At 52.5% G+C, this 22,296-nt stretch overlaps 8 protein-coding genes across 8 annotated transcripts; 3 read left to right on the top strand and 5 right to left on the bottom strand.

Annotated features, from left to right (window-relative positions):
- Window positions 1-95: 95 nt before the first annotated feature.
- On the top strand, window positions 96-5,705 carry Asppvi_004527 (putative Rho guanyl nucleotide exchange factor; the record flags this gene model as incomplete). Its single annotated transcript, XM_043300478.1, has 2 exons — window positions 96-4,652; window positions 4,704-5,705. The coding sequence occupies 2 exons, from the start codon at window positions 96-98 to the stop codon at window positions 5,703-5,705; spliced, it is 5,559 nt and encodes a 1,852-aa protein (XP_043156413.1).
- A 566-nt stretch (window positions 5,706-6,271) lies between these two features.
- On the bottom strand, window positions 6,272-9,795 carry Asppvi_004528 (GTPase-activating protein; the record flags this gene model as incomplete). The annotated part of the gene is made up of 3 exons (XM_043300479.1): window positions 6,272-8,549; window positions 8,597-8,948; window positions 9,003-9,795. 3 exons carry the CDS (start codon window positions 9,793-9,795, stop codon window positions 6,272-6,274), a joined length of 3,423 nt encoding a protein of 1,140 aa, XP_043156414.1.
- An 844-nt stretch (window positions 9,796-10,639) lies between these two features.
- Asppvi_004529 (uncharacterized protein) lies at window positions 10,640-11,830 on the bottom strand (the record flags this gene model as incomplete). The annotated part of the gene is made up of 2 exons (XM_043300480.1): window positions 10,640-11,524; window positions 11,591-11,830. The coding sequence occupies 2 exons, from the start codon at window positions 11,828-11,830 to the stop codon at window positions 10,640-10,642; spliced, it is 1,125 nt and encodes a 374-aa protein (XP_043156415.1).
- Window positions 11,831-12,423: 593 nt separating this feature from the next.
- Asppvi_004530 (uncharacterized protein) lies at window positions 12,424-14,445 on the bottom strand (the record flags this gene model as incomplete). The annotated part of the gene is made up of 1 exon (XM_043300481.1): window positions 12,424-14,445. The coding sequence occupies one exon, from the start codon at window positions 14,443-14,445 to the stop codon at window positions 12,424-12,426; it is 2,022 nt and encodes a 673-aa protein (XP_043156416.1).
- A 638-nt stretch (window positions 14,446-15,083) lies between these two features.
- On the bottom strand, window positions 15,084-16,293 carry Asppvi_004531 (SDR family oxidoreductase; the record flags this gene model as incomplete). The annotated part of the gene is made up of 6 exons (XM_043300482.1): window positions 15,084-15,208; window positions 15,264-15,414; window positions 15,465-15,664; window positions 15,712-15,875; window positions 15,929-16,187; window positions 16,239-16,293. The coding sequence occupies 6 exons, from the start codon at window positions 16,291-16,293 to the stop codon at window positions 15,084-15,086; spliced, it is 954 nt and encodes a 317-aa protein (XP_043156417.1).
- A 784-nt stretch (window positions 16,294-17,077) lies between these two features.
- On the top strand, window positions 17,078-17,726 carry Asppvi_004532 (uncharacterized protein; the record flags this gene model as incomplete). The annotated part of the gene is made up of 2 exons (XM_043300483.1): window positions 17,078-17,137; window positions 17,226-17,726. The coding sequence occupies 2 exons, from the start codon at window positions 17,078-17,080 to the stop codon at window positions 17,724-17,726; spliced, it is 561 nt and encodes a 186-aa protein (XP_043156418.1).
- Window positions 17,727-17,982: 256 nt separating this feature from the next.
- Asppvi_004533 (flavin-containing monooxygenase) lies at window positions 17,983-19,653 on the bottom strand (the record flags this gene model as incomplete). Its single annotated transcript, XM_043300484.1, has 1 exon — window positions 17,983-19,653. The coding sequence occupies one exon, from the start codon at window positions 19,651-19,653 to the stop codon at window positions 17,983-17,985; it is 1,671 nt and encodes a 556-aa protein (XP_043156419.1).
- Window positions 19,654-20,472: 819 nt separating this feature from the next.
- Window positions 20,473-21,877, top strand: Asppvi_004534 (serine hydrolase domain-containing protein; the record flags this gene model as incomplete). Its single annotated transcript, XM_043300485.1, has 3 exons — window positions 20,473-20,863; window positions 20,915-21,051; window positions 21,110-21,877. 3 exons carry the CDS (start codon window positions 20,473-20,475, stop codon window positions 21,875-21,877), a joined length of 1,296 nt encoding a protein of 431 aa, XP_043156420.1.
- Between the last annotated feature and the right edge of the window lie 419 nt (window positions 21,878-22,296).

Consider the following 22,296-nt stretch of genomic DNA (forward strand, 5'->3'; position numbering starts at 1 on the left):
AAGGGAGTCCGAGAGACTCCATAGGGCGGGTTTGCAGCCTTCCTCATCGTCGCCATAAATCCATCGGTCGCGTGTTTTTGAAGTCCTCAGCGACAATGGCTCAGTATCAGAATGGCCAAGCGCCCCATTACGGCCAGTCCAGCAACCCTACCTCGTCGTCCACGCAACCTCCCTCGTCGAGTCGCTACGACCACTACTCCAATGCACAACAACAACAACAGAGCTCAACTTCTCAATTACGGAGGGTGCCCAGCTATAACGTGGGGGATGACGCGAGTCTGTTCGGTGGAGGTTCCAGTGCTCAACACGCCCGAACTGCCAACGGGTCTACGCGATATACCGGGCAAGCCAGTAATTATGGCACCGAGGATGGACAAGGGTCCTATAGCCTTGCGAACAGCGGATACGACGACATCTCAGGACCGCGATACGCGCATATGCCCTCGGGCGGGTCGTCGCACGTAACGCGAGACAGAACTTCATCTCAGTCTAACTATTCCTACCAATACTCGTCTATCGCCTCTCCGACGCAATCGGCCTATAATCCTCAGCAATATGCCCTCCCACCTACTCTGTCGCAACAGCAGCTAGGCTACAATCCCCTCACATATAACAGCTCCAGCGCCAACGCTTATACCGCTGGTGCGACCGCTGCCCACCAGCCGTACAATCCAGCAGCGTATCAGTCGGCGAGTCTCGCTGGATACGGGTCCCCAATCGTCCAACGACAGCCGAGTATAGCGAGTTTGTACGCACAGCCCCCACAAACACCGCAGACATATCCAGCTCAGCCATCCCTGCCGCCTCCCCCTCCCCCTCGAGGACCAGATCATCCCTACGGAAGCCGCGCATCCGCCCCATATCGAACTGACTCGCCAGCAACCCCGTATGGCTTCTCCAATCAGTCATCTGCATCTCTAGCATACAATGTCGCCCCACCGATGAGCCCTACCGCACCCTATCCTTCCACAAGCTCATTGACCACAACAACCAATGCATCAACCTTCGCCCGCTCCCACGCCCACAGCTCACAGATTCCCCTTTATGCTGGGGCGCAATCGCCCCACCACTCGGATGCCGCTATGGCGCCTTATCCTGACGAGCTCCCTCCAGAACCACCTGCGCACTCTACACCCGCGGAAGACTTGTATGGTAAACGACTTAGCTTCAGCCGTCGGGGGTCTGGGCGGTCACTGCCTACGCCACCAATTCAGCAACCGCAACCGCAGACATCTCCGCGCCGGACAGATACCTTAACTCGACATCCCCAATCGCGGCCCTTGCCCGGTCCCCCAATCGACGCAGACAGCGATTCATCGCCGCTCGATGATCTCAATGGGATCGGTGATCGGGATCCGCGGTCGGGGCAACCGGTAGGTTATGATGACTTGATGAGGGAAGTGGAAGCGGCCGTGATAGATGGCCGTATGAGTCGGGAGACACGCTATGGCATTAGGCCACCGCATGTTGGCGCTCAGACCTCACGTCAAGAAGAATATGACACTAGTCCTCCCGTTACTGCCACCTCGAGTATGCGATTGTCTCCTGACGAGAGGCACACGCACACAAACGGCACATTGGCGACCGGCACAGGCCAGTATGTTAACTATGATGCGTACAGCGATGACAGTGATGCGGAAGCCGCGGCCGGGCTGGCCATGCTGCAAATGGCGGACGAGGAGGACAGGATCCAGGCCGAGCGGGAGCAAGCGCGCACACGGCGGGAGACTAATGCATCGATCATCAGTGCCTATGGAAGTCATTCATCGGCGCGAGCGCCATCACCTCGGCAAGACTCTCGTCAAGATGAAGCCCATTCCACGCCCAATGCGACGTACGGCGGCAATTATTATGGGCGCTATCACTACGATGCTGACATAGATGAACATGCTGACGAGACTCGCAATGAAGGCGTGGATCAAGCCACAAGGCTAGGCCCCTCCGGCTCCCTCCGCAGCTCCAACGTTTCTGCGGATGACCGCGGCGAGTACTCGGACGATTATGACTACTATCCTATGCCCGATGATCAAGTGCACCAATATTATGACTACGTTTCCGCGGCGCGGGTCGATGCTGCAGGCACTGGTGGCCTGTCAGAGCCAGGCGCCTACGAGCGTCGCATGAGCTTCGATTACGGCGACGAGGCAGAGGCCTACCCTGATGATGTACATCACTCAGGAAGTGAAGGATCCGATGTAGGAGGGATGCCAGGAGAACTCTTCTTCCATCCCGGGATGCGGCCACTGCCACCGGCTCCCGTTGAACCAGCGAATAACGCAGATCTTATGCCCCATCTGATGCCGGCTGGGACATATAGGCCCCAGGAATCGGGTGAATACCCGGAAGAAACCCAGTATACAAGCCCTCAGTACCCTGTTTCTGCGGATTCGTTTGCGTCGACCGTGTCCACACCAACATCTCAAGTGCCACGGTCGACATCTCTGTCAAGTCATCCTATTGGACCCCGGACTGACCCCCCTATCAGATCCAAGACCGATGCGGATCGKGCGAAGTACAAACAGCAGCTGGATCTGCTTCGACAGCAACAGAATGGCGCCTTTAAGCTTGACGCGGCCCAAGAGGCTCCTGCGATACCCCTGGACCTACCCACGATCCCTGCGGGACGTCGCAAGAAGTTCAATCCGGCTAAACTGTCCTCGGACCAATTCAGGAAATGCGTGGAACCTTGGGCGCTCAGTGCCATCCTTGCTTGGATTCGTGATCTGTGCGAAGAGGAAACCGACCTGAGAAAATTGGCCATTGTCGAGGCGATCGTCGCTTTGTTCACTCACAAGGTGCCAACGATGAATATCGCGGATGCAGAAACACTGGCTGCGCGAGTCGTCGAGAACATGTTAGAGCAGGAGGCTTTGGTGAAGGAAGAGGAATGGGTCAAGTTCGGCAGCGGGACCCTGTCGGGAGTCTTGTTTCAAATTACAGGCACTGGTTGCTATTCGCCCCTGCTACATGAACAGGAGACTGAGATTCTCGGGCGCTGCTATTCGCACCACTGCATGCGGACGCTGAAGAAGGTCAACCTGAAAGCGCACAAGATGGCCCCGCAAAAGAAGGTCGAGGACTGGGTCACATTCTACAAGGTTCCGAAGGAAGTGTGGGAGGCTTATCCGAAGAAAGAGGTGGACCGCCAGAACAACCTCCACGAGATTGTCACGACCGAGGATGCCTTTATTGGACAGCTAGATGTCCTTCGTGAACTCTACCGGGATCAGTTGGCAAATATGCAGCCTGCCATCATTCCGCCGAAGAGATTGCCGAAGTTCCTGAACGATGTTTTTGGAAGGGTAGATGCGGTCAAGAAAGTGAACGAAGAGTACCTCCTCGCACAGCTCAAGTACCGGCAGAAGGAACAAGGCCCGTTCATTGTCGGCTTCAGTGACATTTTCAGGGAGTGGATTCGAAAGGCTAAGACGGTGTATATTGACTACGCGGCAACGTTTCCGTACGCCAACTACCTTGTTCGGAAGGAGACCGAGAGAAATGCCCACTTTCGGCAGTTCTTGAACCAGGCTCGTGAGCACAAAATGTCGAATCGTCTCAGTTGGGATACCTATCTCAAAGCTCCCATCACTCGCATTCAGAGGTACACGTTACTGTTGTCGACTGTTCACAAGAACATGGTCAAGGACTCCGAGGAAAAGACAAACCTGGCACAAGCTATTGAGGAGATCAAGGTCGTGGCGCTGGAATGTGATAATAAGGTCGGTGAAACAAGCAAGAAGGTCGATCTGATGGAACTGTCTGCCAAGCTGCAGCTTAGACCGGAGATGAAGAAGGAAGTAGAGCTGAATCTGCAGCACCTCGGTCGCGAGATTATCTACCGAGGAGACTTGCAGCGCCCTGGGACACGCACTCGATTCCTCGTGGACACACATGCCATTCTTTTCGACCATTACCTCGTCCTTGCCAAACTGTCCACCACCCGCGATCCAACGAGGGGCATCAAATATGAAAGCTACGATGTGTCCAAGCTGCCCATTCCAATGGACCTTTTGGTGCTCGAGAGCACTAATGATGATCCCGTCGTCAAGTCTTCCGTCCGAGGGGTGTCGACGGTCACTCCACCGCAAGCCGCGACACGTGGTGCAGGTGCTGCACCCCTGATACATTCCAACAGCGGCAACTCGGGCAATTCTACGACTTCTTCTTCTGGCAAGACATTGGTAGCAAGCACGGTGATTGAGAGTTCCAAAGATGACAAGATCCTATACCCTTTCAAGGTCAAACACCTTGGGAAGAACGGGACCTTTACGCTATACGCATTTTCTTCACAGAACCGGCAGGAGTGGTGCGATAAAATAATGGAAGCCAAGACGAAACATGCTGCTGCTCTCTTCGCGCAGAACGCAGAGCCCTTCCGACTTCGTGTGCTAGCTGACACGGCCTTTGCTTCTTCGGATCATTCTGGTATCTCCAAGAGGACAGTCACCATCAAAGGCACCCCTCTGGACCGAGCTATCAGGGAAGTTGAGGAGCGATATGGGGGTTCAAAGTCTCGGCCTGTGCCGGTTTGCAGAACCAGCGTCCATTGCGCGACTGTATTCCAGCAGCCTCCAGGCCGCATGATGTGTGCGGTCGGTACTGATTACGGCGTGTACATTTCCGAGTACAATGACCCTCGGGGTTGGGTTCGAGTAAGTTCTTTCGATTGTGGTTCTATTGCCATCTTCTAAAATTGGTACCAGGCGATCCCGATCATACGAGTGTCGCAGATTGCGGTCTTTGAAGAGTTCAATCTCTTCCTGCTGATTGCTGACAAGTCCCTAATCGCATATCACTTGGACGTCGTATGCCCTACAAGTGGGGTGTCCTCGCAAACAACAAAGGACTCTGCTCGCCGGGCGCCGCAGAAGCTGTCCGGAAACCGGGAAGTTGGGTTCTTTGCTGCAGGTCATATGAAAGATCGTACTCTGGTGATGTACAAGAAGCGTGATGGACTGTCGTCCACCTTCAAGGTGCTGGAACCCGTGCTACAAAAATCCGCCACCAGTAAGAGTCGACTGTTCCATACGCGTCGCTCCCAGACCGAGTTCTTCCGTGAATACGACGAGTTCTACATCCCTGCCGAGAGCTACGGGATCAATATGTTCCACTCATCCCTGGCCATCTCCACCCAGCGGGGCATCGAGATTCTCACCCTCGACAAGAAGCAAACCTGGTCTGTCCCCGATTTCCGGTCGGAAGCCCCAGAGGCACAAGCGCAGCTGAACAGCATCGCCCACCGCATCAGTAACCTGCGCCCCCTGGGGATGTTCCGACTAAGCGACAGCGAGTTCCTCGTCGCCTACACCGACTGCGCCGTGTACGTCAACAAGCACGGCGACGTCTCCCGCAGCGTCATCATGGAGTTCGTCGGCCGCGCCCATTCCGCCTGTCTGTACGGCAAGTTCCTCATCCTCTTCAACGAGGACTTCGTCGAGGTCCGCAACGCCATGAACGGCCGCCTGAGGCAGGTCATCCCAGGCCATAACGTCGTCTGCCTGGACGACGGAAGCAGTCTGCCCGGGTCTGGGGCGAACACCGCCCCGACCAACTCGGGAGCCTCCGTCAACCTAGCCAGCGGACTATCCAACGGCGTCGCGATGGCCAGTAATGGCCGGACCGTCAAGATCTGCATGCAACATCCCGAATACGAGCGTAGCCAGCTCGTCCTCGAGCTGATTGAGAACGAGGGACAGAAGGAGTAACAGTACCCGCTCATTCTCTGCATCTTTGGTCTTTCTTCGTCTTCGTCTTCGCATTTGAAGGAAGATCTCTTCCACATTCCTGACTGCTTCTTTCTTCTACCTACGATTCAAGCATTAACATGATGCTGATAAGCTCACGCACTATTTGACTCTTTAATGTCCTTATTATACCCTCTGTCTCCTAGTGACTGACTTCATATACCTCTCATGATTAACGATGTTGATACCAGTCTATTGATTGATGTACATACCTCTGATTCAGATTTAGCATTCAACGCGATAGAAGCATTGATCTATTCTATATTTGTTCAAGGATTAGCCTTTTCGTACAGGACTGCAAGCATATTGCCTCCCAAGTTATATGTCAACGCTACGCCCAGACATGAATAGTATATAAGAAGCATGTAAGCGTAACTGAATTCAGATCTTGAAATCCCATAATGCCTACCAGATATGCAATATACACTACCAAACATAACGACGTGAACATCGATGTCGCCCAAAAACCACCGGATCCGAAGCTGACCTCCATGAAAAATGCTAAAGTACGAATTCCAATATCAATACTATGAGTCGAATTCGACGACTTTACTGACGACCCGGTCCTCATGTTCAGGATCAGATGTCCGTCGTGCTGATGCGTCTGCCTGCGAGGCATGACCACTACTACTCTCGCCCGAGCCCCGGTGTCCGTCTTTGCCATCGATGAGCGAGAGACTATCCTTCTCGCGGACACTGAGCACTTCAGCTCCCTCGAGCAGGTCACGGTCTGCGTCGCGGACGCTGCGGCGCTCGGGGTCGGCGCCGTATGCCCCAGCGCCCCAGCTAGATATTCCTCCGACCATGACGGCCGAAGCAGCGGCGCCGCTGCGGGGATCGAAATCGTCCTCCTCGTCTTCCTCGTCGTCTTCTCGGTGGAGAGCATTGCGCTCCAGTTCCCGTTGAGCCTCGTCCATTCGCTTCTTGACCTCGGCGGCCATTCGGATGCCGTCGGAGACGATGTTGTCCAGGACACCGCGGAGACCTTTGCCTGGGGGGACGATACCGCCCGATGCCCCGGCAACTGGTGCACCTGATACGACGCTGACGTGGGCTTTAGCCGCGCCGATGTTTGAAAACGTGGTGAGATTCGACGAAAGGGATGTGGCTGTTGATGCAGGGTGGGGATGATCGGAAAGACGGAACGATTGGGGGAAGAAGGTCTCAAAGAATTGCTCCAGCAGCTCATCAGCCAGAATGACCATCCGGAAGGTCGGAAGGGTGATATGAAGGGGATTGTTGGGATCAAGCGCCGGATTGGCAGCTTCTGATGTCTTGCGGCTATGCTCTGTGTTGCCGTCCGCATCATGCTCGTTAGCTGGTGCTTCCGGTGTTGCAGTTTCCTTGGGTTTGTTATTGTCTTCCATGTCGATGAGATCCTCCTCGTCGTCATCTCCAATAGCAAAGGAGCCCATCTTGTCAGCTGCCTCCTCCACGTCGTTGGCGGTTTCGGTCGTCTTCCCCTCGGGGTTGCTAGGATCAGCATACTCGAAACATCGGCGGATGAACGAGCTGACGCTACCCAGGAATCTTTCATCGGTGCTCAGCTTATCCCGTTCTGGGTGATTTCGGTCATTCAAATCTTCCAGAGATTGGCTCGGCGTGATGGTACCCTCGAACCCTCGGCGAGAAAGGAAGAGCAAAGCTTCTGACATCCGAAGTATGCCTTCCCGGTCGACCTTTCCATCGCCATTGTCATCATACAGATCGAAAAAGTAGTTAATGCTATTCATGATGTCCCGAGTCCCCTTCAGCCGTGCGAGGCCATTGACCACGTTTTGCAAGCTTAGGCCTTCCGATGGATCCGTGGCCCATTTGCGGAAAAGCCTTTGCATGAATTCGTGGTCTGCAGGTTCAGGCTTATTAGTCATGCCAGATGCCCATTTCCCGAAGCCTTTAAGGCTGCCATTCATATCGGCCGATGACTCCTTTCGCGACGGCCCGGGAGAATCGGCAACAGCCCATTTCGCTGTAATAGCGAGGAAATCGCGGAATGCGTCGTAGTCCATATGAGTTGGGCTGGGTCCAAGGCCGACCCGGCCCACCTCTCGGTCTACCGGAGGGCCGAGTATTGAAGCTCGTTCGGCCTTTTTCTTCTCCTGACGCTTCTTTTCCTCGTCGATAAGCCTTTGCCTCTGCTGGCGGTCATACAGCACTTCGTAAAATCGGTCATAGATCAGACCCAGGTCATCCATGCTGAGGCGTTTGCTGTCTGGGCCAAGGTTCCGAATCGATGTGCGTTTAGCAAAACTCTCGATATTCTCGAGGACCGCGTCCTTATGCTTCTCACGTTGTTCAGTGATGGTGCTATGGGTGATGCCGGAGAATTCTTTGAAAGCAACAACCATTAACTCTTGGAATCGCGTGATGGCTCTCAGCTTTGGATTCTCCGATCTTGGATGTGCCGACTCATCCAAGCGCGAGAAGTAAGATTTGAGGACTGAAATAAAAGACCCGTCGTCTTGGACATCCAGGAGCTCTTCGCCGTTGATGCGGAGGATGGCGAGGCCAACCTGAAAGAGTACCTTTGGGCCTTCTAAGAAAAACACATCCAACACCCGGAATGCAAAGACCAGTGGCATAGAGTTGATGTATAGCGACAGAAACCAAGGAAGCGAAACGACTGATAGCTGAACATCAGACTTGGAAAGGTGGTCCCACAATACCGGCATGGTCTTTTCTACCAATGACTCGAACACCTTCTGATCCAGCAGGGTGCCGTACATGGTTGTGGAATAGTACCCTGGCAAAAGGCGATCGCACAGTACGGACAACAGGAAAAAAGCTTGCGTCTCTGACATATATCTGTGCGGGTCAGCAGTGGGTGGTAAATAGGGTAGGGGCTTGCATACATCAACAGAGCTGCCACAACAATATTCATAGCCTGACAATATCCAATCTCCGCATTAGTCCAACTGTAAGCTGTAAGGACTCTTCGCAACCGGCCAATGCCCTCCTCACTTTGGAAGCCGGGGTACTCTGGGAGACTCCGGTTCAGGTCCTTCTCAATTTCGTCGATTGCCAAGGACTCCTGGCCCGAAAATTTGGCCAGAGTCTCTGTGTATAGCTTGGGCGACCTCAGACGAAGGTACAAAGACCCAGACGTCACCTCCCATATCTCTCCACGCAGACGATTTGGTAGACCGACGCGAATCAGCTTATGAAAAGTCGGCTGCCGAACCAAGGTTGCGTTTCGGCCATTTTCTAGATCGCAAGACATCTTAATGAACGCTCTCTATCAATTGCAATGTTCCATACCTCTGAAGTATTCCCCCCATAGCCTCATTTTGCTGCGGTCACGCAGTTTGCGAGCATCACCAGGATAACGGAAGATCATCCCCAGTCCGGCATCTGGCGGTTGGCGCGCTTCAGGATTATCTGGATTCTGGTCTTTGGACTTGGCCCCGGAAAGCAAATATTCCGAGTAACAGTCATTTACAACCATCCGTAGACTATCAATCTCCTTCATCGCTTCCCGCAGTCCCTTCTTTAAGCCATCACAAAATCGTTCGCAGGCCTGCCTGCTCCCCACTAGCTGGATGGTGAATCTCTGCGGAACAAAATCTGGAGCTTGCTGCTTTCCCAGGGCGCCATTCCACGTAGTCAACGCGAGCGAGAAGACGTGACTGAGACTATTCAGCCTTTCCACCCGCCGGATACAGCAGAGCGGAAGGGTGAAACCATTGCCAGAAGGCCCGGTGCCATTCGTCTGACCGGTCCAGTGCGTAGAGGCGCTGAGTGTTGAGGACGGTGCGAAGCTAGTCGGCTGTGTGGAGAAGCAGAGAAAGCGTTCGCTCAGATGGAGTTTCCCGGCATACCGATTGCCTGCGCGGTCAAGAGGCCGAGATTGATCGGAGGTATGCGGGACAGGAAGAATTAACTCGGCGGTTACTTCCTGCAATGGGTTTTGGGAATCAGGGAGACGGAACTGCTGACGGAAGAGGGACGCTTTGGAGGGATTGCGATCGGAGGATGTCAGAGTCGGTAGGTTGAAATTGGCCGGGTCGATGAAAGACTGAGCTTTCTGAACGAATGACGACCACTGCATCATGGTGTGCACAGACTTATTGAGAGGATGGAGGTCAAAAATGATAGGATGCTGATTCAAATCCTCCCGCTGACCACAGGTGCGGGATGCTGGGAGCCAGGTCCGGCGCGAGCTGACAGCTATCGAAGCTCAGACGGCAGTCAGACTCGGGTAGGGAATTTGGATGAAAATCCACACTGGATTGTATAGCAAGTGTGAATCATCGTAGAAACAGGCGCAGCATGCTAGAATACAGACGAAAAGTTGCGACGAATTCCTAAGTCCGACGCTGATGTTGTTGTTGCCCGGAAGAGGGGAATGCTGGAAGACGAACGGTGTTCCTGGCAGGCATCCGCAATGACTCACGTGACTGATGCGGAGGATGAGACATGACTCCGACCACCACTAGTCCTCGTCGATCGTTATCCTAGTAAAATGTTAAGATGATAGTAGTGACTAGTGTCATGATGACAATGCAATCAAATTGTAATTTATCGTCTCGAAAGGCCGAAACAACATGGATTGGATTTGCTACGGAGTACTATCCGACAAAAAGACCATTGCCTTGCTGCTGCTCACTACTAACTAGTGGTAACAAAGCTTGCTAATCCACGACATTATAGAAGTCTCAGAGTAACGTAATAGTAAGCAAAGGAAAGGGCGACGAGTGTGAGACAAACAGAAAATACCGAGGGAATGTGGCAAAAGGCTTAATCTGGATCGCAGAATAGGCAAATTCAACATGATAAATGAGTCGTCCACCGATAACCCAATAGGCCCAAGTCCCACCAAGCCATCCTCTTCAATCGGCACAGAACTGCTGTCTCACGTGTCCTATCAACCAATCCGGATTGTTGCACACGACTGTTTACTGCTTGGTGTCGGACACCTCGACAGTCTCATCATCACTGTAAGCAGGGGGAAGCTCGTCGGACGCCTGAGTCATCAGACCCTGCTTCTCTGACACAGTTCCTTGCTCCACATTCTCTGTGGGAGCGGAGCGACGGCGCCGTTGCCACAGGAAGACCACAATCTGGCCGGCCAACATACCGAGAGCGCTAGCGGCCAACCCGGCAAGAACACCGAGAACCGCGGGAACAACAATGAAACGAACGATGCGGGAAAGGGTACGTTCCCAACCACCACGATGCATATGGTGCATGTGATGGTKGTGATGAGGGCGACCGTCAAATCCGAAGGGACCTTCATCTCCAGGTCGGCGTCCAGGTACGATCTCGCGATCAGAATCACCCTCTGGGCGGTAGGGGTGTAGCATAGGACGAGGACGACCACCGCCACAACCAAAGGGTCTAGGCCTCATTCCAAGAACACGCGCCTTTGCGGCGGCAAACAGCCCGCGGATGCGTTCAACAAGAAGCTTGCGGAGACACTTGGGCTTTCCACGGCACTGTTTCCACGAGAGGCGGTTCGGAGCCGTATCTTCGAAGTTGGTCTCCGCCATGTAGATGTTACCCTTGAAGTCCTTGATGATGGTGATGGCAACGGTATCGAGTGGTACGGGATGACCGTCCAGATCGAGGACTGTGAATCGAACAGCTGACAGCTCCATAGGAGCGTCATTTGGCACACCAAGAGGCATGAACTCGACGGCGTATCCCAATGAGATGGGGTCGGACTCTGCTCCGTCAGGTTCCCGGCGCTGAACGGCAGTGATAACGGATGGGGGAGGGGGCGGGAAGATCTGATGACCATTGACCAGCAAAGCACCATCTTCGATAGAGAAGTTCAGTGCCTACAGCAATTAGCGATACGGTTGGAAAACAATAGGGGTTGCAACAGAACGGAAAGCCGGACTCACCAGAGAGGTGAGGAAGCCGTCAGTCCAGCTGACATCTCCATTCTCATTCACTTCGCGGAACGGGCACTCGTTGCAAACGAGCTTGATCTGCCGTTGCTGAGCAGTAAAGGCTTCTAAGGGATGGAGGCCATTAAAATCACCCTGTGGAGCGACATCTCCACCATTTATCTCAGGGACGACTAGAAATGCATTGGCGCAGAGGGCGACGGCGCTGCCGAGGAGGAACGAACGAAGGTTCATTGTGTCGGCAACGGGCTTTAAAAAGCACACATGTGGTAAAAGTTACAAAAGAAGAGAGTCAGAATAAAAGGAAAGGTGTCAAGGGTCGGATATCTGATGAAAACGATGGCTGATTCGAGAGTTTGGGTTGAAGAAGATAATCACTCTGATGCTTATTATTGTCACTCACTTGTCAGGAGGGGAGGCTAAAGAGAAGTCGATACAGTTGCCTACGGTCTGCTGTTTTTAATTCGCTGTGGTGGCGCTGGGCGGAGGTGGGTGACGCAACACGATCCAACTAGTCCTGATTGGGTCAGATGCTTACGACTCTTTGTTCTGGAGAGTGGAGTACGAGTCACATGTAACTGATGCCTGAAATAGATGGTGTATAGAGTGCCACATTGAATCTATTATTTACGCTGTGGCCAGTCTATGCTTGCACAAACTCATAGGGCTGGCAAAGACATCATTTGGCGGGATTTGATTGACATTGACAATCAATATCCAAAGGTCTACCTCTCGAGAGGTACTGACAGAAGAATGCCCAAGAGAAGAGCCTAGTACCAAACGCCAAAGCTCCTTAAGATATGTTGCCCAAGAAATAACGAGACTGGTCATCCAAAGGGCAAGATATCAGAATCGGTCCTTCGAACAATTTCCCACTCAGCAGCCCGCACCACCTTACATCGCGGGTCTGGACATTGGCGCAATTTTGTCAGGGGATCATGTGGCATCGCATTGACTCGATTCCACGATCGACGCTCTCCGTCGGGAGAGAGTATGGAAAGTATGGACAGCAACAGGACCAACACCGTCGCCAAGGGCAGCCACCACTTTCCTCCCATGGCAGTGTGAGGTTTATGCGAAACTGTTTGCAGTACAGGATCAGCGTCATCTTCAGCTTCCAGAGACTCGCTCCCATGGTTCGAAGATGGTGACACTAACAGGATTTCTATATTCTCCTGCTGAAGGTCGTCTTGCTCAAAGCTCTGTTGCTCGGCTTGATTAAAAGGCCAAGATGCAACTCTGCTCCTGAGCACGGGCCGAGTCACACTGACATATCTTGGCCTGCTTACACCAAGCTCGGGAGCTTGGTGTGTCAGCCGTTGGGATCTGGCATATGATTTTGGAAGGTATACAGGATCCCTATAGCGGCCTCTTCGTCCATTCAAAAGTAGGGGCTGTGATCGACTTGATGCTTCAGGGGACTCTATTGACGGGATTGTTACCTGTCCGTCCATTTGGTAGGCGATAGTTTGAACTCCACGTGAAATTGTAAAGATTGTTTCTGCCGTCTTCATGCAGTCTCTCGGAAATGGAGTCTCATGCGATCCCTGGTCGCTTGCTCCAAAATCGAGTGAAGGATTTGCCTCGCTGTCCGTTTGGACGGGGCTTGCGCAGTATTCGGCCGATCTCTGTTTGCGATCTTGAACATCAAATGAGGCACTTTCTCCACTATCAGTTTGAACGGGACTCTCACAAAGTTTGCGGACCTTGGTCCTCTTGCGTGCCAACTCAGTGTCCTCAACTTCTTTCGCTCGCTGCTTTCGCCGCTTTCGCCGTTGCGGTAGAAGATCCAAGTCATACGAGCTTGCGGGAGATGGTATCTCGTGACAATCGGTCATATGGCATTCCGTTGGAGATGCCTCCCCCCCGATGGACAGAGCTGATAGACTGTCAGACAAGTACATCATTTCTTCGTCAAGGGTAGCACCACATATTGACTTCGTTTCGTCCACGCCGATCACCTCACTCGAACAGTCCATTGCGCTTTCTTGCAGGTCCAGTCGCCGGTCTCTAGACGAGCCTGTCGCAGAGGTTGCTTTACCCTCCTTCTCGGAATCTGTAGTATAATCTGTCTCATCTTCTTCTCCGTCATCTGTTGTTGATCCCACCACAGAGTCTGACACCTTACGTATGTCAGAGCTCGACGCTTCAGCACTCGATGATCCTGAACTTGCCGCTCCAGAATCTGATGCTTTTGGTTTGTCTTTCAAAGGTCTGCTTACTTCATTGAGCCATTTCAAGATCTCGCTCTTGTCATCCAGATATTGGGCGACTTCATCCACTTGCCGTTCCCATTCTTTGCGCTGCTTTCGATATTGCTCGATTTCACGCTCATATTTATCGACAAGGGCGCCCTTGCTCCGCAAGCTCGCCTGCAGATCGTCGATTGTTCTGTCACGGAGCTCCAGCTCATATTTCATATCTTTCCAATCCTGCTTGTACGATTTGATCAGACTTCTCTGCTCTTCATTCTTCTCCTTGAGGGCAGCATTCGCTGTCTCCGCGTCGCGGATGTACTCCTCCTTGGCCTCGCACTCTTTCTGCGCCTCTCTCAGAGCAGTTTTGGCGTCCTTCAGCTCCGCAGTTTTGCACTCGACCTTACGCAGTTCTTGGCTGAGCGATTCGTTCAGCTCATCGTAGGAAGCCTGGAGTTCTTCATTATCGCGGCTGAGCTTGAGATATCTGTACATGTGCTTCTTCTCTATTTCGGAGAAGGATCCAATCTGGTCGACTAAAGTTTTGTGAAAATACTCAGCTTGGTCCTGAATCGGGACATTCCTGTCTTTCTTGACATGTCTTACCTGTTCCAGGAGGAATTCGAAATCGGTGAGCTGATCGAGGGGATCCATGGTTGGTAACTGTTGGGTGTCTTCAGTATAACAAAAGCGTATATAGATGTGTAGACAAAGGTTGGATTGGATTTCGAGAGGGAATAGTCGAAGTGGGAAAATTCAAAGTAGAGCCGAAGTTGCGGTCAAGGACGGGCACAGGTTCTTATATACAGCTATTTTATCTACAATGTTGCACTCACCTCGAACACGCCATCTGGGCGAGTGGTGGTGATAGCGCGTTGAAGACATCACATATTCAGTCCAAGTAGCAGGTCTCAGAAGGGTGGGTTGAGTGTATAGGATGTCTCTGCCCAAGTCATTGTTCTTTGTTCAATGTTGGCATGGCGGAAGACAGCCTAGCACTTGGGACATTGAACAGCACAAAGGCATTGTCTTAGACACCTGTACCAACAGTACTTGATTGGTGCAGGACATCATCCGGTCAATCGGCAGCGATTGGATCAGGTGTCTGCCAGGTTGCTACCTTACATTAACATGCCGTGTTCGATATGTTCACACTTCGACATTTTATCAGTTATCATATGATCGCGGAGCAACGCGTAGCATGTCTTATAATAATACTGTAGAACAGGCGCAAACTAATCTATACGGGTCCAACAAAGAGAAAAGTAATCTTTCCGCAATCTATTCCCCAATCAGAGCTTCGATTTCTTCTGCCCTTTGACGTTCTGCACTGCGTCCCCGGTGAGCAGGAAATCCGGATACTGCAGCTGCCCGTACGCCGCACCGCCAGACGACATGCGCCAACTCGCACCGTCAACTACCGCGCGTCAGCCAGAGGGTTTTGGTTTTGATTCGCACAGAAGACAACTTACCGACAAGGACCTGGCCAGAAACATAACTACCGGTATTGGAGAAGAGATAGACCGTCGCATCGGCAATATCACGGACGGAGCCGAAACGGCCCAGGGGTTGGGATTTGGTGTATGTTTCTTTTATATCAGAAGGCAGGAGGCGGTCGAGACCCTATGAATGTTAGATACAAAATTCGTTACTCCATATAAAGGGCGATGTACCTCTGTGGAAGCGATGGGTCCAGGAGCAATGATATTCGAAGTCACGCCCAGCGGACCATACTCGATGGACACGGTGTGAGACAAGGCGTCGATGCCGGCTTTGGCGACGGCCACATGCGCCTGGAAAGGCATTGCGCGGTAGTGGATCGTGGCGCTGACGAAGATGATGCGTCCACCGGTGCCGAGCGGCGAGGGCCGCACTATAAAACGGTCAGATGCGATCCAAGCCTGAAACGGGATAACGTACGAGTCTCCGAGTCAACCCTGTGCTTCTTCGCGGATTCGACGAGGTGAGGAATCGTCGCTTTGAGGGTATTGTATGACCCCAGCACATCGATATCAATCACCGACTTGAAAGCATTTACCGACAGCTGCTGGATAGAAGCCAGGAAATTGCCAGCTGCACCGGCGCTATCATGGACTCCTGTTAGCAAAGTGCATTGAACTCGACGGGGGCAGCCTACATGACAAAGTCGATAGCCCCGAGCTCCTTGACGCAGCGATCGACGGCATTCTTCAGATCATCATACTTGCGGACATCAACTGCGCCAATGCCGATGACCTTGGCTCCTGGACGAGCGGTCGCAATGTCCTTGGCTGCCTTTTCGGTCTTCTCGACATTTCGGCCGACGATGCATGCATCCGCGCCTAGATGGACGAGTGCGCGAACCTGCGCACTGCAGATGGTGCCTGCGCCACCTGTGCAGAAGACGACTTTGTTTGCTGGACGTTATGTTAGCGGGTTGGTTGCTATGAGTTCAATGGGGGACTCACTGAAGAGGCCCTCTTTCCAGGAGTCGCTGATGTAGTCTTCGGTGGGAAGTGACATTTCCGCGGTGACAATGTTGTCTTGATTGAACTGTTGATAGATTCTAGCTCTTGACAGATCAACAGAGTTCAAACCCCAGATAGATGAATTGAAACGAGATGGTAGCTCAAGTTAGTGCATTAGTGTAGGGCCAGCTAGCTGTATCCCATACCCCACAGTGGCCAAGATGCCGCGGCTGTTCGGTAGGGAGCCTCGGAATGTCCGATTAATGATTAGTGTTTACTCAACCTCAAACAGCACCAAAATAGTCAAAGATGATATTGATGTCCTCAGTATGATTTTTATAATTCAAGTAGTCGATCGGATTTCAGTTTTTGTGTAGTCTGATGGCGCTTGTGCTGACCACAGATACGCCGGTCACATGTCAAGTCTAGTATGCTTCATATGGAGTAGATGCTGACGGATCAAGACCTCGCTGATAGTAGATGTCTCAAACAAGCCAATTAGTCTCCTTCAAGTGTCTTTGATTACTGCTCTATGGATACCTACTTTGGCGCATACTTTGCTTTTTGCATCGAAGATTCTAGGTGCAGGTGCCTCAGGCTGTAAGGCACAAACAACAAGCTACCTAATTGGCGGTCAGCCATTGGTTGGTCGGCCCATATTCCCGACGTCACTTTTCGGCGGCTTCTCCACCTTCCTTCTAAGGGCTCCATGATTGTGATCCATCTTCTTCCGCATCAAATCACGCGTTGGATTGTCTGCGTCGATACCAACAAAAATCGACATCTGCTGTGACATTGTGAGAATCACTACTTTTGTCATCAACGTGCCATCTAGCATAATGGCGTGCCCTATCACCGTCACTAAATTCGTGGGAACGGTGTCCTTGGGCATTCTCACAGTAAGTCTCTACACTGACCATTCGTAGATTTGCGCTCGAACTTATAACTCCAATATGTCGGATCAAGAGACTAAAAAGACCATCACAGGGCCTATCCTACTCCGCCTCCGCTGTCACAATCCCCTCCTTGAGCCTTCTCCCCACCTCTGCCAACGCTCTCCGATCTCTCAATGAAGTCAAGCGCCTCAACCGCAAACATGGTTTACGACTGACAAACATTGCCAACGGCTGCCTCATCTTCGCATACTCCCTTTCACCCAAGCACCGTAAACACCCCTACCTCATCTGGATGTGCGTCGCGTCCATCGTCGGGTCATACGGAATGGACTTCTGGTTCCACCGGGAACTCGGCCTCAAGGCCTGGGCTCAGAGCCTCATCGAGGACTCCGGGTGCATGTCCTTCCCTCGCAGGAACGGCGCCAAGAAGGACGAGGACCTTGTCGTTGTTGAGGCCGAGGAGGAGTCGGTGAATGGCGAGAGTGTCCGGGAGGAGATGGCTCGCGAGAGACGGCTGCAGTGTGCTAGAGCAGTATGCTCGGGAATTGCGCTTGCTATGGGTATTGTCGGGCTTTGGGGCGATAGGAAGTGATTGACGCAATGGCGGCCCTCTGCAGTTGATCAGGATGATTTGTCATGTCTGGTTATGCTTTTCCCAACTCATGTACTATTTCTGCCTTTCTCCCCTTTGACAAAATTTCCTTATATCTATGCGGACTTGCGCTATGTATATTGGTTTGAAACGCAAGGTACGGTGTCTGGTTTTTTCGGAATTGGAATGGAAGCAAGCGTTTGTAACTAGGAGCTAATAGAAAGGATTGACTATCTCCAAACGCAGGGTATCCTGCCTAATATTTAACAGTATTGAACCCATCGAAATTCGGGAGAGCGGCGCGAATCTCAGTCAAATACTGCGGTACACCGCCCGCATAATTTCCCTGCTCAAACACTTTCCCAGGGATGCTCCCACCCATATACGTGGACTTGGTAGTAGGGAAGAGCGAGAGGTCCGAAAGTTCATTGATCCGTTTCTTCCAAGCATGAGCTGATTCCGGGAGAGGGTCAATATACTTGATCCCCTGCCGCTCAATCTGCTTGATCGCGTCTGCAATCCAGCGGCCCTGTACCTCCACGGTCGTGGGTCCGTTGCTGAGCAGCGTCGGTCCTTGCGGTCCATACAGATGAAACATATTCGGGTACCCGCTGACCGTCAGGCCAAGATACGTGTACGTGCCGTCCTTCCACTCGTCTTTGAGTGTCGTGTCGTGGATGCTAGTCAATCCCATGCTGGTCATACCGCCGGTGGTGACGTCGAATCCAGTCGCGACGCAGACGACATCGACCTCGTGTACTGTGCCATCTTCGAGCTTGATGCCGGTCTCGGTGAACGCGACGATGGGGTTATTCTTGATATCCACCACCTCGACATTCTCCCGATTGAACTGCTCAAAGTAATTTTCCTCAAGACAAGGACGCTTGACGCCGAAGTAGTGCGGTAACTCGCGCGGCGCGAGCAGCTCTCGAGCCTTGGGATCGCCGATGCGCTGGCGGACCTTCTTGCACCAGAAGTCGTACACGATGCGGTTGGCTTCAGCGTCGAAGAGATAGTCGCGGTAGCTGGCGACCCAGAAGCGGAAGCCCCCATCTGCCCATACCTTCTCGAGAAAAGCGTCCCGTTCTTCTTCGTTATCTTCCCATAAACTCTTTTCGGAGAATGTATACAGGAATCCCGCGAAGGCCTTTTCGCGGAGCGAGAACAGTTCTGGATATAGTGCTTTGGCTGCTTGCTGAGACTCGACGGATAGGGGGCGTTTCCGCATGGGAATGGCCAAGTTGGGGGTCCGTTGGAAGACTTTGAGCGAGCCGGCCTTTGGGCCCCAGGCCTGCGTCACTTGGACGCCTGACGCGCCGGTGCCGATAATGGCGCAGCGCTTTCCTCGGACATCGATTGTGTGCTCGCCCGGCCAAAAGGAGGAGTGATGGACGATGCCCTTGAATTCATCCATTCCCGGCCACTCGGGAATGTACCGCTTTGCAGAGAATCCAGCGGCTATGATGAGGTACTTTGAGGATGCCATTCTCCCGTCGGCCGTTTTGACGTGCCAGCGGCCCTCGTCTGTGTTAAACCGGGCCTCCACCACCACGCTGTTGAAGGCGCAGTCCTTCTTTACCTGGAGCACCTGGTCAACATGGTCAAAGTAGCGTCTCAGCTCCTCGTAGTTGGGGTAGTTGGTCGACCAGGTCCAATCCTTCCAAGTCTCTGGAATGGAATACTGGTACTCTGGAATTTCCGAGTCCACCGCGGCTCCTGGATAACAGTTCCAGCGCCAGGTGCCGCCCACATCATCGCCGGCCTCGTATATGACGGTCTTGAGACCTAGCTTCCGCATTTCATAAAGGCAGTAGATGCCGCCGAATCCGGCTCCCACGATCAGGACATCGACGTTGAGGTTATCAGCGTAGGGCCCAGTCGTGCCCCGACGGGAGACATATTCACTAAGTTCCTTCCTGATATGCATGTTGAGGTTGAGCTATGAGTCAATTACTTTGATTCAGGTCTTTAGCGAACCTGACGTGTAACCGATGATTTCAACCTACTTTAAGTAGTCTTGAGCTCAATGCTCCCTATGCAGTTCACGAGTAACCCATGCTCGTCCAGGCAAACATATCCAGCCCCTCTTGCTGAAACCTGGACAAGGATCACCTGTATAAGCCGATGTAGGAGGCGCCTAGACTGGGATTGTTACACAGACTGCATGAAGCACGCATTATCACCCTCAACTCAGCCGAGGCTTTTCCTATCACCATGGACATACTCGACTTGCTTTCCCCTCTTGACGCACTCAGTGTAGGGGAATCATAGGGGCTCGAAAGATAAGTTACCGACAAGCATGCAAGGTACTTCTGCCAGTATGTAGACGCGGAGCATACCTCCGCTTCTCTCCTCGTCTTCCCCGCACGCAAAAAGCAACACCACAAACAATCGGCAGATAATCGTCACCACATTGTCACTGGCTTGCATATCAGTGCGGATCCGCACTGATAGACAAATTCTGGAGGGTGACCATCGCAGTTCTGACCGAGGTATCAGCGTGCGGTTCCGCAAACCTTGAGTCCATTGTAGCAATCAGTGGGAGACAGTTCAGGTCCAGTCCTGACTCCACTTGGCTTTGTTCTAGCCCACTTACTAGATTCAAAACTGCAATTTGTGGGACGCTCGATGCCGACCACTGAGGTATGGTCGTATGATGAGGGGTAACGACGCCCGTTATATCCAGTTCGATCACTCAAGCAAGGACGGGATTTGACCACAGATAACTGGGTTTCTACTTCTCACAATGGCTTCTCTCTCCTCTCAAGTGGTGAGTGCTCTCAAAAAGAGAGTAGATGCAGCATGCGCAGACCAAGAAAAGGGTATCCCAGGTGCAGTGGTGGTGGTCGTTGGCAAGGATGGCAAAGAACACTTTGCGCATGCGAGTGGAAAGCGTGGGTATGGCTCTGAAGAGCCGATGACGCTCGACAGTATCTTCTGGATTGCCTCGTGCACGAAAATGATCACGGGAATTGCGTGTATGCAGCTTGTCGAACAGGGGCTTTTGAACTTGGATGATTCCGATCAGGTTGAGAAGATTTGCCCTGAGCTGAAAGAGGTGAAGGTGCTGCAGGATGATGGGGCGTTGGTCGAGAAGCGCGGAGGAATCACCTTGAGGATGCTGTTAAACCATACCGGTGAGTAGATGCTTTCTCGTAAAAGCAATTGCTGACTGACTGGGGACAAAGCTGGCTTTGGCTATACATTTTTTAATGAAAAGCTGAGAGACTATAGCAAGCCGATTGGTTACGACGAGTTCTCAGGACACATCTACGATATTCTGCAGCCATTGGTTCATCAGCCTGGGGAGAAGTGGGAATATGGGGTGTGTTCGTCCAGCTAGCAAAGCTGCTCCTATTTCCCTCATCTAATTCATGTTTAAGGTCAACATCGACTGGGCAGGAGTCATGGTGGAGCGAGTCACAGGACAGTCATTGAACGACTATTACCACCGCAACATCTTTGAGCCCCTTGGGCTGAACAACATTTCGATGTTTCCATCGGCGTCAATGAAGGAGAACTTGGCGTACATGAATCAGAGAGACGCTCAAGGCCAGCTCTCCGGTCGAGACCACCTGCTTCGGCGGCCTCTGGTTGTGCAGACCGCCGAGGACATCAAGTCGTGCTTCAACAGTGGTGGAGCGGGCTGTTTCGCTAAACCACAAGATTACTGTCGTATGTGTCTCTCGTACTATACCTGCTATTCTGAGAAAATACTGATTGTCCGCAACGGCGCAGAAATCCTTGCTACACTCCTAAACGACGGCATCTCGCCAATCACTGGCAAGCAAATACTCGAGAAAGCGACAGTCGACGAGATGTTCCGAAACCAGATTCCCAATATTCCCAATTTCGCGGCACAAGGAATCCCAGCCTCGAAACGTGACCTCACCAATGCAATAAGTCATCTGTACCCATCGTCGACACCTCAGGGATGGGGACTCACGTTTATGCTGACCGGAGGAGCAACGGGACGGTCTGAAGGGACGGCGCACTGGGCGGGACTGGCAAATCTGTGGTGGTGGTGCGATAGGGAGAAAGGGGTCGCAGGGATGATCTGCACTCAGCTCTTGCCCTTTGCCGATCCTCAGGTTTTGCGTCTTTGGCTGGATGTAGAGTCTGCTGTCTACCGTGGTCTGGTTCAGGATTAGGCTCTCTGCCGTAGGGATTGAGTAGTTGCTTTGATTATTTCTATATGATTGGCCAATTCGCCGTCCATCTATCATTCTTTGTTTAAAACTCTATACTTCCGGTGCCCCGAAAGGCTGAAGCTCTCCAACGGCAACTCCCCATGGGGTATCTCCGCCCGCCAACAAGAAGTGGATATAGCAACAGCCACCACAATCCAACCGCCAACCAGAGCACCACTCTGCTCCAACGGCTCTATCTAGTGCGTCTAGATTTAGGCATCGATAGACCAGTCAAGTCTCGTGGACTCCTTCCTCTAACACTAAAGTCCGCGAATCCCCAGACCCCGCATTGTCCTCTTGGCTCGAAGCTTCAAAACCCACCTAACCATGAAGTCTCCCCCCATACCGTATCTCCAACAAATATCTTTAGCTCTCACTCC

The sequence above is a fragment of the Aspergillus pseudoviridinutans genome (genome assembly GCF_018340605.1).
Source record: "Aspergillus pseudoviridinutans IFM 55266 DNA, scaffold_3, whole genome shotgun sequence".
NCBI lineage: Eukaryota > Fungi > Ascomycota > Eurotiomycetes > Eurotiales > Aspergillaceae > Aspergillus > Aspergillus pseudoviridinutans.